This window comes from Myxocyprinus asiaticus, chromosome 27, assembly GCF_019703515.2.
Source record: "Myxocyprinus asiaticus isolate MX2 ecotype Aquarium Trade chromosome 27, UBuf_Myxa_2, whole genome shotgun sequence".
NCBI lineage: Eukaryota > Metazoa > Chordata > Actinopteri > Cypriniformes > Catostomidae > Myxocyprinus > Myxocyprinus asiaticus.
The window spans coordinates 12,997,234-13,015,542 of NC_059370.1; the positions used below are offsets into that span (position 1 = coordinate 12,997,234).

At 37.2% G+C, this 18,309-nt stretch overlaps 1 protein-coding gene across 3 annotated transcripts; it reads left to right on the forward strand.

The window, feature by feature from the left end:
- The first annotated feature begins 1,262 nt into the window (after positions 1-1,262).
- Positions 1,263-13,567, forward strand: LOC127417977 (septin-8-B). 3 transcript variants are annotated; one of them, XM_051658267.1, is made up of 10 exons: positions 1,263-1,348; positions 3,959-4,073; positions 4,195-4,390; positions 4,575-4,761; positions 4,936-5,097; positions 5,239-5,335; positions 6,022-6,190; positions 6,397-6,529; positions 10,148-10,326; positions 12,733-13,567. In XM_051658267.1, exons 1-10 carry the CDS (start codon positions 1,319-1,321, stop codon positions 12,734-12,736), a joined length of 1,272 nt encoding a protein of 423 aa, XP_051514227.1. In that variant the 5' UTR covers positions 1,263-1,318; the 3' UTR covers positions 12,737-13,567. The 3 variants fall into 3 exon arrangements, with proteins under 3 accessions (XP_051514227.1, XP_051514229.1, XP_051514228.1); XM_051658269.1 differs by lacking the exons at positions 1,263-1,348; positions 3,959-4,073 and having other exon boundaries at positions 4,239-4,373; XM_051658268.1 differs by lacking the exons at positions 1,263-1,348; positions 3,959-4,073 and having other exon boundaries at positions 4,264-4,395.
- Positions 13,568-18,309: the final 4,742 nt, after the last annotated feature.

Sequence of the window (18,309 nt, forward strand, 5' to 3'; positions counted from 1 at the left end):
AATAATAAGGAACAAAGGTAACTAAAAGAATATTCCGGATACAGTGCAAGTTAAGTTCAGTCAACGGCATTTGTGGCATAATGTTGATTACCACAAAAAATAATTTCGACACGTCCTTACTTTTCTTTGAAAAAAAAGAAATAAGCAAAAATCGTGGTTACAGTGAGTGAGACACTTATAATGGAAGTGAATGGGGCCAATTTTTGGAGGGTTCAAAAGGCAGAAATGTGAAGCTTATCATTTTCTAAAAGCATTTACATTAATTCTTCTGTTAAAACTCATGCATTTTTTAAGCTGTAAAGTTGTTTAAATCGTAATTTTTACAGTCGGTTTAGGGTTTGTTGACAACATCGTCAAGGCAACAAAGTTGTAAAATTGGCTATAACTTTACACAGAAATGATTAGTAAATTATTCTATCACCCTAAAATCATGTTTATATGCATATTGTTTATGTCTTGTGGCTAGAAAAAAAAAAAAGTATTTCAGTGTTCAAAAAATTGCCCCCGTTCACTTCCATTGTAAGTGCCTCACTGTAACCCAGATTTTTGCTTTTTTTAAGAAAAAGAGGGGCAGCTCAGTGAGTACTGACGCTGACTACCACCCCTGGAGTCGCAAGTTCGAATCCAGGGCGTGCTGAGTGACTCCAGCCAGGACTCCTAAACAACCAAATTGGCCTGGTTGCTAGGGAGGGTAGAGTCACTTGGGGTAACCTCCTCTTGGTCGCGTGGTAAATTGTGCATGGATCGCTGATGCTGTGAGTCTCCGCGATGTCATGAACAACGAGCCACGTGATAAGATTCGTGGATTGACGGCCTAAGAAGCGGAGGCAACTGAGACTTGTCCTCCGCCACCCAGATTGAGGTGAGTGACCTACTAAAGTAGTGGGAATTGGGCATTCCAAATTGGGAGAAAAGGAGATGGAAAAAAGAAAAGGAGGGGCAAGTCAAAAATTAATTTTTGTGGTAGCACAAATTCTGTTGATTGAGCTCAACGTGTATTGAACCCGAAACATTCCTTTAATGTAAATTAAGTCTTTTGCACTGTGGCCCACCCAAAAGTCATTTTCTGGCTACGCCATTGCTTGAGAGAGACACTCAAATGAAGAAAAAATAAATCTTTTGTGTTTATAAGTGCAGCTCTGAGAGAATGTGCCACTGAGTCACACAGTGGCATTTGGGCAATATGGGCAGCATATCAATTCAGCCTTGGGGGTGTTCCCATAAAGTGGCCATATTGGAGAGAGAGAGAGAGAGAGAGAGAGAGAGAGCAATATATGACAGCATAGTAGTCACTGTCAGTACTATCGCATGTGTCTGCATGGCTACCACGGATGTAAACATATGTCCTGTAAGTTATCAGTCTCTATGTTTACTGATTCACTGTGCATTATTCATTCATTTTACAGTTTCAGAGCATGCAACATGAGGATGAAGACTACATTAGTTTGTCAAAGATGCTTTACATTTTAATATTCTTTCATTCTTCCTAATTTTCCTTGGATATTATTGCATATTTATTTGCCTGTATTGATGTGTGCGTTACATTGTTGGTTGTAGCCAATACAGGAATGTAGGATTCAGTGAGCTTGATTCTGTTACAGGAGAAGCTTTAACTTTGGTCCAAAATAATATTGTTTGTGATGTTTTAAAGTGCATGTCATTTGTAGGCACTATACATGTGTATGCTATTTAAACATTATAGTTTGTATTTAAAGTTTAACACTGGGGTCTTTCTGTGGCTAATTCCTCTGTTAAAGTCAATGCAAGCTGATTAGCTCTTATAAGCAGATCAGCAGATGCCTGCTCTTGTTGTCACTTCAACGTGAATCCCAATATACTTCTCCCCTTTTCCCCTCTGATGTTTATTGTCCTCTGAAGAAGTATAGTTATATGAAACTTAATTTGTGCATTGATTGTAATGAGGTTAATTCTACTTTTATTAATGTTACCATGCCTGCTAAACTGGTTGCATTTGTGAACGCAGTACTTGAAGGATGTTTCTGAGGGCAAGGGCAGTGGGAATCTTCTGTTACTGAGAAACACACGCTCAATAAAGAGGCCTTTGTGCCCCAATGTGTGTGTTAAGAATACTGGGCAAGTAGAACAGATGAAGGCTGTGTGAAACACTTCCTTGTGTTTGTACAGAGTGAGGAGTTATGAATAACTCAGCATGCTGCTTTTCTCTGTGATCGAGACTCAAACCAGGGTCCATGCATACCAATATGCTCAGTTACAAACATGGGTCTGCTTCTCCATTTTGATCAGGCGGTTTAGAACTGTTTTTATCCATAAACCTAATTAACATATTATTACTACATTAGAAATAGCTGAGTTACTGCTTATAGTTTAAGATGTGGCTGATTTATAGAAATTAAGATCTTAAAACAAAAACAAATGCAGTACACATAATCCAAACTGGCCCAAAACCAGCCTTATAAACAATAAAAACCAGCCCAAAACCTTAAAGGAATATTCCAGGCTCATTACAAGTTAAGCTCAATCGACAGCATTTGTGGCATAATGTTGATTACCAAAAGAATTACTTCGAATCATCCCTCCTTTTCTTTAAGAAAAGCAAAAATCGAGGCTACAGTGAGGCACTTACAATAGAAGTGAATGGGGCCAATTTTTGGAGGGTTTAAAGGCAGTAATGTGTAGCTTATGACTTTATAAAAGCACATATATTAATTCTGTGGTTAAAAATTGTGTATTATTTAAGCTGTGAAGTTGCTTAAAGTGTAATTTGTACGGTCGTTTTAGGGTTTTGGGGTTTACAACATTTCATCGTCATGGCAACTAAGTTGTAAAATTTCACTCGGAAAAGGCTGGTAAGCAATTTTATCAAACTAAAATCATTTTAACATGCATATTGTTTACATCTTGTAGCTATACTTTTAAAACAGTGAGTAGTTTAATGTTTATGGACTGGCCCCATTCGCTTCCTTTGTAAGTGTCTCACCGGAACCCAGGTTTTTGCTTCTTTTTTTTCCTTTTTTTTTTAAAGAAAAGGAGGGACACGTCAAAAAAAGTTTTTTTTTGCGGCAATCAACATTATACAACCAATGCTGTCGACTGAGCTTAACTTGTATTGAAACTGGAATATTCCTTTAAAAACCCTAAAATAGAGTCCCTATTATGCATTTTCACATTTGCTTTCATTTGAAGCAACATCAAACATAGCAAATGTATTGCATTATTTACAAAAAAGAAAAAATGCAACACATTTCAACTAAGGCAGAACAGTTTTCACATGTAGGACTATTACCTGCAGTTACCTTATTATAGCTATACTATTTGAACTGTAAAGGTAATCATATAATAATCATAAGTAATCATAGACACAGTTGGCCTGTTTGTATCCATAAAAACAGTTTCTACATGTTTTGACTTGCAGAGGACTGGCTGCTGGTTTGTCAGAAGCCCTTACATTCAAATCTAATTTGTAAGATGTGTCAAACCCACAAATATAATTTAAAGCGTATATGGGAACTTATTCAATACTGTTGGAAAAGCATCCCAGGAAGATACCTTGTAAAGTTGTTTGAGAGAATGCCTAGAGTGTAGAGAGCTGTAATCTAGACAAAGGGTGGCTACTTTGAAGTATCTAAAATATAAGATAGTGTTGATTTCTTTGATATGTTTTGGTCACAACCTAATTCCTATACGTTCATAGGTGTTTTTTCATTACCATTATTCTAAAAAGTGGAAATTAGTCATAATAAAGAATGTTTACGTACATATACATTAGCTATTCTGTCACTGTATATAGCCAATTGCATGCATTAATGAGTTGTTATTATGACATGCATTGAAGTGGGACTGTATTTGGGACTATTGCTTTGGGGACTTCAAATGCAGTGTGCTAGAGAAAAAAAAAAAGAATTTGATCACCAAAAATGTAAGATTTATTTATTTTTTTATTTTTTCCCTAACTTTTCTCAATGTTTTAACCTCTCAGAGTGAGGAGATGAGGACTCTCTCTCTCAGTAGCCATGTTGGTTTTGACAGTCTTCCTGATCAGCTGGTCAGCAAATCAGTGAGTCAAGGATTCAGCTTCAACATCCTCTGCGTAGGTGAGCAGGAAATGCTTTGAGATCCTGTAAGGCTGACATATAAAATGTCAGAATTGATGCTAAAAGATTGCACAATCAACTTTTAAATTGCATGTTGGATGATTTTGCTTGGTTCTTACAGGTGAAACTGGGATTGGCAAATCAACTCTGATGAACACACTTTTTAACACAACTTTTGAGACTGAAGAAGCCAGCCACTTCCAGAATAGGGAGCATTTACATCCAAGAACTTACAACCTACAGGAAAGCAATGTGGATTTGCAGCTGACCATTGTAGATACTGTGGGATTTGGGGACCAGGTCAATAAAGAAGAAAAGTAATGTAAAGCTCACATTCCATGTTTGGGAAATTGGCTTGAGACTTGATTGATACAGTTAAATGTTTTTGTTTGTTTTTTAGCTTTCTACTGTTAAAATACTGTATGAGGGTGTTCAATCATCACTTTAAAAATCAGTTGTCTGGGTCAAAATCTTACAATGTCTTTTCTTGTTTTTCTTCAGTTATAAACCTATTGGGGATTACATTGATGCCCAGTTTGAAAATTTCCTAGAAGAGGAGCTTAAAATAAAACGTTCCCTTTACAACTATCATGATTCACGCATCCACATGTGCCTCTACTTTATCGCTCCCACTGGTCACACATTGAAATCTCTGGACTTAGTCACTATGAAGAAATTGGATAGTAAGGTATTGTGTTGTGCTCATGTCATTTAGTGTTGTTCATTATACACATATTCTACCTTAATACCTCTTATGTTATCTGCACAGTCTATTCTGTTTTCACAAATAAAAGTTAGCTAAACTGGCACATTGTTTTAATGTTGATGTACCTGTATATCCCTATGTTTCTTCCCAAACCAGGTCAACATTATTCCCATCATTGCGAAGGCAGACACTATTTCCAAGAGCGAGCTTCAAAAATTTAAGATCAAGATCATGAGTGAACTGGTCAGCAACGGTGTTCAGATTTACCAGTTCCCAACAGATGATGAAGCTGTGGCAGAAATAAACTCTTCCATGAATGTGAGAGATGCTCCGGACTTGTTTTTATAAGAATATTAAGTGAGATACTTAAGTCAACATTGAATGTATTAAAGACCACTGTATGTTCTTTTGATGCACTTGGAATGTCCAACCAAAGGCAGTCATGAACTTGTGTTGCAGGCACACCTCCCATTTGCAGTGGTTGGAAGCAGTGAAGAGGTTAAGATTGGGAACAAAATGGTGCGAGCCAGAGAGTATCCATGGGGTGTGGTACAGGGTAGGTACCTACTGCAAGAGGATAATGATATCTATCATTAGCCTACTGGTTAAAGATCTGACTTGATAAGTGGTCAGTTATGGGTTTGAACAAATCAAGGGCTTTTCCCACTTGAATAAGACACTCCAAGGGAATTTTCCTTGTAAAAATTATATTGAATATTGCTTGTATTGCTGTATACATGAATGACAGTTTAGTCGCAGCATGTCTTGTATGTAGTTTATTAATGTTAATGTAAAAGTAGATTTCCAAACTTTGATGTTGGCTTGACAAAGCCTTGTCTGAAAGTTTAAACTAGTTTTATCATTTTAAATTTTGATGATATACAGACATTGCAGTAAGACAAACAGCCATCTAGCAAGACAGAAATTCAGACAGACTGTCAAATAGATAGTCAGATAAACTGTCAGAGGGCCAGAGGGAGGGAGTAGGTGAGTAGATAGATAGACGGATGGACGGACGGACAGACAGACAGACAGACAGATAGATAGATAGATACAGTACTGTGTAAAAGTATTTGCCCCATCCTAATTTCTTGTGTTTTTGTGTATATTTCATACAAAATTGTTTCAAAAATTCAAACAAAATCTAACATAAAACAAAGGCAATCTGAGTAAACACAAAATACAGTTTTTAAATTATAATGTTATTTATTGAAGCAAAAAAGTTATTATATTTGTCTTCAGTGGAGAACGAGAGTCACTGTGACTTCGTAAAACTGAGAGAGATGCTAATTCGGGTCAACATGCTGGACCTGAGGGAGCAGACCCATGCCAGACACTATGAGCTGTACCGCCGCTGCAAACTAGAGGAGATGGGCTTTAAAGACACTGACCCTGACAATGAGCCATTCAGGTACTGCCGGATCTCATCTAAGACACTTCCACAAATAATGGTGTGTTGATAACATACATGCTGCTTTCTCTCAAGGACATCTTGTAACAATGGGTTTCATGACCATCAAGGAACTACAGCTAATACTCCATGAGTTTATTTGCAGTTGAGCATCACAGGTGAAATTAAACTTCTGTTAATGTTGCTCTCTCTGTCCTGACATACAGTCTACAGGAGACATATGTGACCAAGAGGAGAGAGTTTATTGGGGAGCTACAACTCAAGGAGGAGCAGATGAGACAGATGTTTGTCAACAAAGTAAAGGAGACAGAGGCAGAGCTAAAAGAAAAAGAAAGAGAGGTAATGGGATGGACGGGGCATATAGAACTTTGCCATTAGACCAGAAATAAAATTCACTGGAAGCCATTTGAAGTTACAAGGCAGTATTTTGAATTAATTTATTATTTATATTCACCGAGTACTTTATTAGGAACACCTGTACACCTACTTATTCATGCAATTATCTAATCAGCCAATCGTGTGGCAGCAGTGCAATGCATATAATCATGCAGATATGGGTCAGGAGCTTCAGTTATACTCACATCATCCATCAGAATGGGGAAAAAATTTGATCTCAGTGATTTTGATCATGGCATGATTGTTGGTGCCAGACGGGCTGGTTTGAGTATTTCTGTAACTGTTGATCTCCTGGGACTTTCACACACAACAGTCTCTAGAATTTACTCAGAATGGTGCCAAAAACAAAAAACATCCAGTGAGCGGAGGTTCTGCAGACAGAAACACCTTGTTGATGAGAGAGGTCAGAGAATGGTCAGATTGGTTCGAGCTGACAGAAAGGCTACAGTAACTCAGATAACCACTCCGTACAATTGTAGTGAGAAGCATCTCAGAATGCACAACACATCGAATCTTGAGGCAGATGGGCTACAACAGCAGAAGACCACGTTGGGCACTTTATTAGGATCATAGTGTTACTAATAAAAGTGCTCATGAGTGTATATTCTAGCCTCATTTTATAGACTGATCTCACTGTGAACTGGGTGAGTGTATGTCAAAAGTTCTTCGGCTGTAATCTGTCTGTGCTGCCCCCAGTGGCCGAAGCTGGAAGTGTTTTTGAATATTTGGGTACGTGTAAGATCCAGTCCACAGAGGGACGCCAAAAGCGAGTTGTTTATGATTTAATACAGAGGAATGCTTTGTGATGTTCTTTTAGTACAGTCAACAGCAGGGACATGTGCCGACAATGCACAGAAGAGGACAGTCCGTGTGTCGAGTAAATCTGGGCTGTGCACAGACTGTACTGAGGACAAAATTTGCATCACACATACTGTACACGGAGAGATCAGCAACGCGGACAGTATTATTTGGCCTTAAATCATCAGCAGAGTAAAAATTTAATTTTAGAGGGAAAATTAAACCTAATCTCGTCATTGATTATGTCAACGTGATTACTTACTGATCTCAACGCGGGAGAAGAACAGGGGTCTCTAAGGCTGCTGACGCAACACACTATTCAGTAGCAACATGTCAACTTCTTGTGTGATGTTGTTACACTTTAATTCTGACATTATTGTGAAAGACATATAATGGAAAACATTATATTTCCTTGCTTTTTTTAAATAAGAGTTTGATGTACTATGCAGACATACAATGTTCACAATGCAAAGCTCCCTCCCCAGTCCACCCAGGTGATTTAATTTTAATTAATTATATTTATTTATCACACATTTGCACATATACAGTGAAATTCTTTTTTTTCCCCACATATCCCAGCTAGGCTGGGGTCAGAGTGCAGGGTCAGCCATGATATGGTGCCCCTGGAGCAGATAGGGTCAAGGGCCTTGCTCAAGGTGGCAACTTGGCAGTGCTGGGGCTTGAACCCCCAACCTTCTGATCAGTAACCCAGAGCCTTAACCGCTGAGCCACCACTGCCCCTAAAGCAAATTTATGGCAACATGGGTCAACATACAGTTGCAGGAAAATGTATGTGAAACCTTGAATTTACCCAAGAAAATCTCATGACAACAATTTGTTTTGAGATGGCAAAATCGTAAGATATAGTAAGACTTGGCTCGTACGAAGGTACAACTTTTATTCCCATTGTGACTGACAAATCAACAAACAGAATTTCAAATCGATAAAATACAGGCATCAAAGCCACCTATCCTGTCACTGAACAAATTTGGCTTACTCATTCCATATTTATTAATGCAATACAAATATCTATGTATGTCAATAACCTGTAATGCGCTTCACTCATCTCATTCCAAACCCAGATATTTTCTTTCTTTCATGGTTCACATAAGTTGTTTTCCTATTAAAGGGATATTTCACCAAAACATTTAAATTCTCTCATCATTTACTCACCCTTATGCCATCTTTCTTTCATCTGCTAAACACAAACAAAGATTTTTAGAAGTATATCTCAGCTCTGTAGGTCCATACAGTGAAAGTAAATGGGTGCCAAAATTTTGAAGCTCCAAAATCCACAAAAAGAGCAACATAAAATTACTCCAGATGACTCCAGTGGTTAAATCCATGTCTTCAGAAGCGATATGATAGATCTGAGTGAGAAACAGATCAATATCTAAGTCCTTTTTGACTATAAATTCTCCTCCCTGCTCAGGCAATCTCCACTTCACTTTCACATTCTCATTCTTCTTCTTGTGTTTTTGGTGATTCACATTTTTCATGCATATCGCCCCCTACTGGGCAGGGAGGAGAATTTATGATAAAAAATGACTTAAATATTGATCTGTTTCTCACACACACCCTATCATATTGTGCCTGAACACAAGGATTTAACCACTGGAGTCTTATGGATTACTTTTATGCTCCCTTTATGTGGATTTTGGAGCTTCAAAGGTCTGGTCACCATTCACTTGCATTGTGAGGACCTACAGAGCTGAAATATTCTTCTAAAAACCTTCATTTGTGTTCTGCAGAAGAAAGAAAGTCATACACATCTGTGATGTCAGGAGGATGAGTAAATGATGAGAGAACTTTAATTTTTGGGTGAACTATCCATTTAAAATGATTGTTAGGGTTTGGGTTAGGGATAAACTTCAAAATCATATGAATGCTCACTCAAAACCCCAATGTTTCTCTCTCTTCCGTGGTACACAACAGTGATTTGTTTGGGTTAGCTAGGAAAAATTTTAACATCATTCGTTGGTTTGTTGATTTTCCTCTATGGGAGTAAAAGTTTACATTTTTGTACTCGCCATCTCGTACTAATTATTACGACTTATCATGAGACCAGGTTGCAGTTACCTGAATTTTTGCATAAATTGGGCATAAAAATGGTCATTTGCTTTGATCCTCAAAATAGACAAACACTGTCTGCTTAAACAAATTACATGCAATTATATGATTGTCGAAGAAGTTTGAATTGAAGATCAGATAACATTTTATGACTAATTTACACAGAAATCCGGCTAAATCCAGGGGTTCACATACTTTTCCTGCAACTGTATTCATCAATGCCTGTTCAGTTTTCAGAAACTTGGCACGCCCTGATAAATGTCAGTGTGAATTTTGCCATTATGTGAAGATTAGTCAGTCATAACAGTTGTCATTTAAATATATAAGTCTTAAAGGTACAGTAGCAAAAAAAAAGAGCCTTTTTAATTCTAAAGGTTACCTTGAGACAGAGGGTGAAAACTGGTCATGTAAAACTATGATATAAGACTTTTTGTTGAAAGAAACCTTGACTGACATTAAAATGACTTCACAGAAACAAATAAAATGCTATTAAAGAGTACAATATGGCCACTTTAAATACTTGTCACAAGCACCTGATTTGATCCAAAGGTTTTTTTATAGTTGGCAACATGATACTAAACCTCACTCAAACATGTTATCAATTGAGATGGCATGACATCCCTGATCCTGTTCTCCGTATGAAGTGAATATCTCATAGAACATTGTGACACCAAGTCTTTCCCTATTTTGCAGCTGCACGAAAGGTTTGAGATGCTAAAACGGACGCATCAGGAGGAGAAGAGGAACCTGGAGGAGAAGCGTAGAGATTTAGAGGAAGAGATGAACACCTTCAACAGGAGGAAAGTGGCTGCTGAAACACTACAGTCTTTTCAAAGCTCCTCTGCTGTCAAAAAAGACAAAGAGAAGAAAACGTAATTTCCTACCTCTTTCTCTCTCACAGTTCTCCCTCCTTCATCTGAGACTGTCTGTTCTAGGGATGGGCATTTTGGTACATACTTGTTGGAGTACTCAGCTGAGTACTCAGAATACAACTTTTTAATTTTGGATCTACATATGCATCAGATGGACGTGCTTTCCCATTGCATCACATCTTGATTTATCAGCATCTCGAGCAATGAGCACCGCATGGTGTCAAGTAAAAACACTTCTTTAGACCCCTGCGTTCTGTTCCATTCAGTTGAACTGTCCTACCAACGCTCTGTATACACAAATACATTTTTGTTTGAAAAATAAAATAAAATAAAAATCTCATTAATTTAGCTATTTTTACACCTCACATCCACACGAGAAAAGCGTTTTCCTCCACCAAAAAAGAGTCAGTGCTTGAGATGAAATATAAACAAATTATGTTTGAAGGAAAAAATCATTTTGCCAAATGTCTAAAAAAGTGATGAAAAAAAAAAAAGATTTAATTGTGTGTGTTGAGGATAGATAAAATGTTAACAATGAAATAAGTCTCAGCAACACAAATGAGGGGGCTATTTCATTTAACAAATGTCATTTTATTGATGAACACCATCGTCATTTTCATTACCAATTGTATTAAACACAATACAGAATTTGAGATGTGACACTGGAAAAGACACTGTGATTTCTGGGGGAAAAGGGCAAAAATGTAATTAATCTCGTGTGATGCATGTATACGGACTGTAGGACAAAAAAAAGTGAGTGTCAAAAAAGTTTTAAATAGACTACTTTCTAGAAATCCACAGGGCTAAAAGTGCCCGAAGTTGTTGAAATACTCTTTCATGTCTTCTATGGTCGATCATTGCTGTTATTCTTTGAGTACTAGAGTACTCATGCCCATCCTTAGTCTGTTGAGCTTTCTGTGAGGCCTTGTTTGTCTGTGTTGCCAGCATCTCTTTGCTTGGCAAGAGATAGCTGGGCAGGAAAGCTTCAATGCTGTAATATTAGGGCACACTGGCAGATGTTTGGCAGGGTCTTGGCATGTTCAATGATGAAAAAAACAGATGATGACACATGGACTCAGATTGCTTGCCGTGTTGCGTGTTAGCGTCCTTTGTTGGTTAAATGTTACCAAAAAATACAAAAATTATGTTGTTCTGGACCAAAACAGTTATAAATAATTAAAAGTAATTGGTGTCAATTCAAAATACTGTATATCGATCAAGAACAAAAAGGAATCTGTACACTAGTCTCATTAACATCTACGTGATCATATGTATGATTTAACACAGAGGAATGCTTTGTGATGTTCTTTTAGTACAGTCAACAGCAGGGACATGTGCCGACAATGCACAGAAGAGGACAGTCCGTGTGTCGAGCAAATCTGGGCTGTGCACGGACTGTATTATTGTGAAAGACATATAATGGAAAACATGATTTTCCTTGCTTTTTTTAAATAAGAGTTTGATGTACTATGCAGACATACAACGTTCACAACGCAAAGCTCTCCCCAGTCCACCCAGATGATTTATGGAAACATGGGTCATTCAGAACGCATATGACCACGCACATTTACAGTTGCAGGAAAATGTATGTGAAACCTTGAATTTACCCAAGATAATCTCATGACAACAATTTGTTTTGAGATGGCAAAATCGTAAGATATAGTAAGACTTGGCTCGTACGAAGGTACAACTTTTATTCCCATTGTGACTGACAAATCAACAAACAGAATTTCAAATCGATAAAATACAGGCATCAAAGCCACCTATCCTGTCACTGAACAAATTTGGCTTACTCATTCCATATTTATTAATGCAATACAAATATCTATGTATGTCAATAACCTGTAATGCGCTTCACTCATCTCATTCCAAACCCGGATATTTTCTTTCTTTCATGGTTCACATAAGTTGTTTTCCTATTAAAGGGATATTTCACCAAAACATTTAAATTCTCTCATCATTTACTCACCCTTATGCCATCTTTCTTTCATCTGCTAAACACAAACAAAGATTTTTAGAAGTATATCTCAGCTCTGTAGGTCCATACAATGAAAGTAAATGGGTGCCAAAATTTTGAAGCTCCAAAATCCACAAAAAGGGCAACATAAAATTACTCCAGATGACTCCAGTGGTTAAATCCATGTCTTCAGAAGCGATATGATAGATCTGGGTGAGAAACAGATCAATATCTAAGTCCTTTTTGACTATAAATTCTCCATGGAAGACCATGGATCGGTCTTGTTTAATTATTATTATTATTATTTTGTTCTTGGTTAGATAAATGTTAAATATTAAGTCTTCCTAGTAAATCTGATCTTAGTAAATGACTTTTTTTTTATTTATTTTTTTATTCTTGATTATTTTATTCATGTATTTATTTTAAACATTTCCTTTTTTTTCTTTCAGTTGATTGACCATCCAAGGAAAATCAGTATCTGCTGTTTATTTGACCAGTTGTACCAGATTTCCGTGCTTTTTTTGTGGGAGCTGATGATGGTTCTATGTAGCACACAGTTCAGTCTATAATACATTACGTCAGTTGTGATTTAGTTTGGGACTATGTGAAGGTACAATGATGAATAGCGTACCTGGTTGTTCTTGATCAACACTTTTCTTCCATAAACATGAATCTCTCTGTTTAAACATTTTCTTGGGGCTGAGTCAAAGAAAGAAAATACTCATTTATGTAAGGCATTATATTAACAGAGATTTTAGATTTTTTTTTATTGGTTTTTCTTGATCACTGGAATCTTGTCACTGATATTAATACATAACTTGACTATGGTAACTGGATTGTTATAACATTTAGATTTTTAGATTTGAATATATTTTCCTCTAAGTACATTACAAGATGAATTATTTTATACTACACAGGATAATGCTATTGTAACTATTTTTGTTTTTCTTTTGGCTTACCATTGGTACAAAAATGTGAATGTATATTTTTCAGTTTAAAATAAAAAGTATGTTCTGATTATTTTTACTATTTGCTTTATTTTATTATTCACCTCTCTGCAAGAGCCAGAGATTATACATTATAAACAGTATATATTTTTGTGGATTTGATGTTTGTTTACTGTCTAGAATATTTAGAACTATAAATTTGCTAAAAGTTCACTATATTTAGTATATCGTTTTTGTAATGAACTTAAAAAGGGGGCACAGTTTTGCAACTGATGTATATTTATGAAAGTTTCAACCTCATCAAAACTTCTCTTTAATTAAATAATTTTTTGACTTCTTCCTTTTTTCTGTGTTTTTCTTTTTGTCTTGCTTTGTCATTGTCTTTTGTATCTTCTTTAATCTTTCATCTGTGTTTTTCTTGACCAAAGGAAGGAATTTGAACAAGACTTATATCAGCCTTCACTGCCTCTGCTGAAATCAAAATTTTACCTCCCTTAAAGAAATATTCCGTGTTCAATACAAATTAAGCTCAATCAACAGCATTTTCAGCATATTGTTGATTACCTCAAAAATGTATTTGACTCGTCCCTCCTTTTCTTTAAAAACAGCATAAATCACGGTTACAGTGAGGCACGTACAATGGAAGTCAATGGGGCCAATTTTTTGAGGGTTTAAATTAAATGAATCTTATAGTTTAACAAAAGCAGTTACATTCATTCTTATTTAATTTAACTTGTATTGAACTTGTAATATTACTTTAACTTGTTCATTCTTATGAACAGTGTTGGGTGTAATCTCATTACAAAAGTAATTTGCTACTCTAATCTAATTACTTATGTAGTCAAAAAATAGTGTAACGTATTACATTTTAAATTCATGTAATCAGATTATAGTTACTGACTTTCAATATAGGCAATTACTTTTAAGCACATTACTTGTGTTATTCATTTTTCTAAAATAATTTTATACGCATAACACATTTAAAATATAAATTCATGTGTTCAAATCAGAATGAGCTTTATTGCCAAGTATGCTTCCACATACAAGGAATTTTTATTGGTGACAGAAGCTTCCAGGGCATAAACAAAACAACAAGACAGAGATAATAATAATAAATTAAAAAAAAGAATAAAAATAAAGAGTGAATAGAAATATAAGAATATATAGAAATACACAATAAGACAAAAATATACATATAGTATGTACAAATACAAATCTGTTATACACAGTGCAAGGGAATATAATGCAGAAGAGGTAGGATATCAGAATCAGGATGAGCTTTATTGCCAAGTGTTCTCACGTACACATTTCTTTTTTTTTCTTTTTTTTTTTTTTTTGGTGATAGGAGAAACAAGTGCACACAGAACATTACAGTGAGACAGAATATAAAACAAGGTAAGAGTATAAATAGACATACAAATAATAAGACATATAACAGAATGGCATATGTATTGTACATGTGCAAGTGGTAATGTATGTGCAAGGTAGGGGTATGTACAGTTATCGAATATGTGAATTTGCATATGTACATGAGATATGTATTTACATTATTGCACTACGGGGGAGTCCAGAGGCAGTTTAATTGTTCATGAGGAAAGTGGCCTGAGGGTAAAAACTGTTTTTGTGCCTGGATGTCCTGGCACTCAGTGCTCTGTAGCACCGGCCAGAGGGCAACAATTCAAAGAGGGAGAGGGTAGGATGTGTGGGGTCCAGAGTGATGACCCGGAGAGCTGGGTCAGTTTGGTTGAGAGAAGATCAGGCATTATGGTATTGAAGGCTGAACTGAAATCCACAAATAAGATCCTTACATAAGTGCCAGGTGTGTCGATGTATTGCAGGATATAATGCAGTCCCATAATGAAAGCATCATCCACAGACCTGTTTGCTCAGTAAGCAAACTGAAGGGGGTCCAGCAGGGGTCCAGTGATGTCCTTCAGGTAGGTCTCTCAAACGACTTCATGTCCACAGATGTAAGAGCGACAGGTCTGTAGTCATTAATTCCTGTGATTTTGTTATTTTTGGGGATCGGAATGATGGTGTAGTGTTTGAAGCAGCAGGGAACTTCACACTGCTCCAGTGATCTAATCAAGATCTCTGTGAAGATGGGGGCCAGTTGGTCAGTGCAGACTTTCAGAAAGGCAGGTGAAACACCATCTAACATATGTTAAATAATATAATTGACTAGGCTGTGTATTGCACGTAATTATAGTATAGTTTTAACTGTTCAAGAGATGGATAGCCTGAGGGAAAAAAAAACTGTCCTTGTGCCTGACAGTTCTGGTGCTCAGTCCTCTGTAGCATCGGCCAGAAGGCAACAGTTCAAAAAGGTAGTTGGCTGGATAAGTGGGGTCCAGAGTGATTTTACCAGCCCTTTTCCTAACTCTGGAAATGTACAGTTCTTGAAGGGAGGTCAAGGGGCAACCAATAATCCGCTCAGCAGTCCGAACTGTCCTTTGTAGTCTTCTGATGTCCGATTTTGTAGCTGAACCAAACCAGACAGTTATTGAAGTGCAGAGGACAGACTCAATGACTGCTGAGTAGAACTGTATCAGCAGCGCCTGTGGCAGGTTGAACTTCCTCAACCTGCGAAGGAAGTACAACCTCTGCTGGGCCTTTTTCACAATGGAGTCAATGTGGGTCTCCCACTTCAGGTCCTGTGAGATGGTAGAGCCCAGGAACCTGAATGACTCCACTGCTGCCACAGTGCTGTTTAGAATGGTAAGTGGGGTCAATGTTGGGGTGTTCCTAAAGTCCACAATCATCTCCACTGTTTTGAGCGTGTTGAGCTCCAGGTTGTTATGACTGCACCAGTGAGCCAGCTGTTCAACCCCCCTTCTGTATGCAGACTCATCATCATCTTGGATGAGGCCGATGACAGTAGTGTCATCTGCAATTTTCAGAAGCTTGACAGAGGGGTCCTTGGTGGTGCAGTCATTGGTATACAGGGAGAAGAGTAGTGGGGAGAGCACACATCCCTGGGGGGCACCAGTACTGATCATACATGTGCTGGAAGTGAATTTCCCCAGTCTCACTAGCTGCTGCCTGTCCATCAGAAAGCTGGTGATCCACTGACAGATAGATGTGGGAACAGAGAGCTGGGTTAATTTATTCCATAGGAAAGCTGGGATGATGGTGTTGAAAGCCGAACTTAAGTCCACAAAAAGGATCCTTGCATATGTCCCTGTTCTGTCCAGATGTTGCAGGATATAATGCAATCCCATGTTGACTGCATCATCCACAGACCTGTTTGCTCTATAAGCAAATTGAAGGGGATTTAGAAAGGGTCCAGTGATGTCCTTCAGGTAGGCCAACACCAGTCTCTCAAATGATTTCATGACCACAGATGTCAGGGCGACAGGTCTGTAGTCATTAAGTCCTTTGATCAAGTGTTTCTTTGGGACAGGGATGATAGTGGAGGGTTTGAAGCCGCAGGGAACTTCACACTGCTCCAGTGATCTGTTGAAGATCTGTGTGAAGATGGGAGCCAGCTGGTCAGCACCGGATTTCAGACATGCGGGTGAAATACCGTCTGGGCCCTGTGCTTTCCTTGTCTTTTGTTTCCGGAAGACCCGGCACACCTCCTCTTCACAGATCTTAAGTGCAGTTTGAGTAGCGGGGGGGTGGGGGAGGTTGGTTGCAGGAGGTGTTGGTGTTTGTGTGAAAAGAAGGTCAGAGGTTGTGGGGTGTGAGACTGGGTCAAACACATCTCTCTTTCTTTGTCGGGAAATATCAGATTTGGTCTGATATTTAAATCAGGGATGCAAACTACTCACCTGTTCCCTAAAGTCACCTTTTATGAAGCTAATTTGACCTAACTGTTTGGTGAAATTCTAAATTGTACTTATTAAAATCACTTTAAATGGTTACTTTAAGCTTAAAACTTAAAAAACTAAAAACTTGAAACTCAGTTATCCTAGATTTATCTACAGCAATAGCAAAAAATAACAAGATACAATACAAATCAAAGAAAATTGTTTAAAAGTTAGTAAATACAATTAATATCAAGAACATAAAAATATAAAATAAATATAGCCTACACAACCATTCAAAGGACACTAAGTTTGTTTCTCATAATATTAAACCTTTTGATCTAAAGGCTTATGGTCAAATATTTGGGATTATTTCTGTATTCAAAAATAAATTGTGCCTAATTATGTATGTCTATACAAACCTTTTATTTGTTTATTTAATAGTATATTTCTTTTAAAGAAAAGTAGCCAACAAGTGTCCAGCATATGAAATCATTTAATACTGTTTAAAAAGCATCCCAGGATGCACCTGAAGTTGATTGAGAAAATGAACAGAATGTGCAGAGCTGGAACAAACAAAAGGCTATTCTGAAGAAGTTCAAATAGAAGATGGTTCTGATTTCATTTGTTTTGGTCACTGCATAATTTCCATACTTTTGTGTTACTTCTTAGTTTTGATGACTTTATAATCTAAATTCTAAAATGTTCAGTAACAAATAATAAAGAATAGGCAAGTGTGATCAAACTTTTCTACAGAGTTCTAGTCTTACACTGAGGGGCCGTTCACATCGAGCACGTTTTTGTGTCCTTCCGCGCTGTTTTATAATTGATTTCAATGTAAACGTGCGCTAGACGGACATCTTTGACGGCTTGTTCGTGTTTTTAGACGCCATGTCAAGTTAAAAAGAACCTAAACTGTTAAACGTCTCGAGACACATACGTTTTGCTCTTTTGTGGTGCTGCATGTAATTTTAGTGCAACAACAATGCATTCCAGCATGTGAACGGAACCTAACATGTTTTCAAACATTGCGCTGAAATTTCAAACAAATGTTTTGAATACTAGCTAACATATAGGACTATGCAATTACACAAACACAGTCAATGCAAGTCGTGCCAGCTTCTAGCAGAATTAAAACTAATAAACAATTTCAGAGCTGAATATTGTGCCTGTTTACTTGAGAAAAAAATTCAGAATAATTAACCTATAAACATTATGTACAGCTTTGTTCAGCAATAACTACGTTTCCATCCAAGGGTTTTTTTGCGACAAAAAGTGTAGCGTGTCAAAAAGTTTACCAATAAAGCTGATGGAAACGCAAATTATGGCT

Coding starts and splice junctions, on each gene's coding strand:
- LOC127417977 (XM_051658267.1), top strand. CDS start 1,319: ATGGCTACCACGGATGTAAACATATGTCCT. Junction 6,191..6,396: donor CCTGACAATGAGCCATTCAG/GTACTGCCGGAT, acceptor CCTGACATACAG/TCTACAGGAGACATATGTGA. Junction 6,530..10,147: donor TAAAAGAAAAAGAAAGAGAG/GTAATGGGATGG, acceptor CCTATTTTGCAG/CTGCACGAAAGGTTTGAGAT.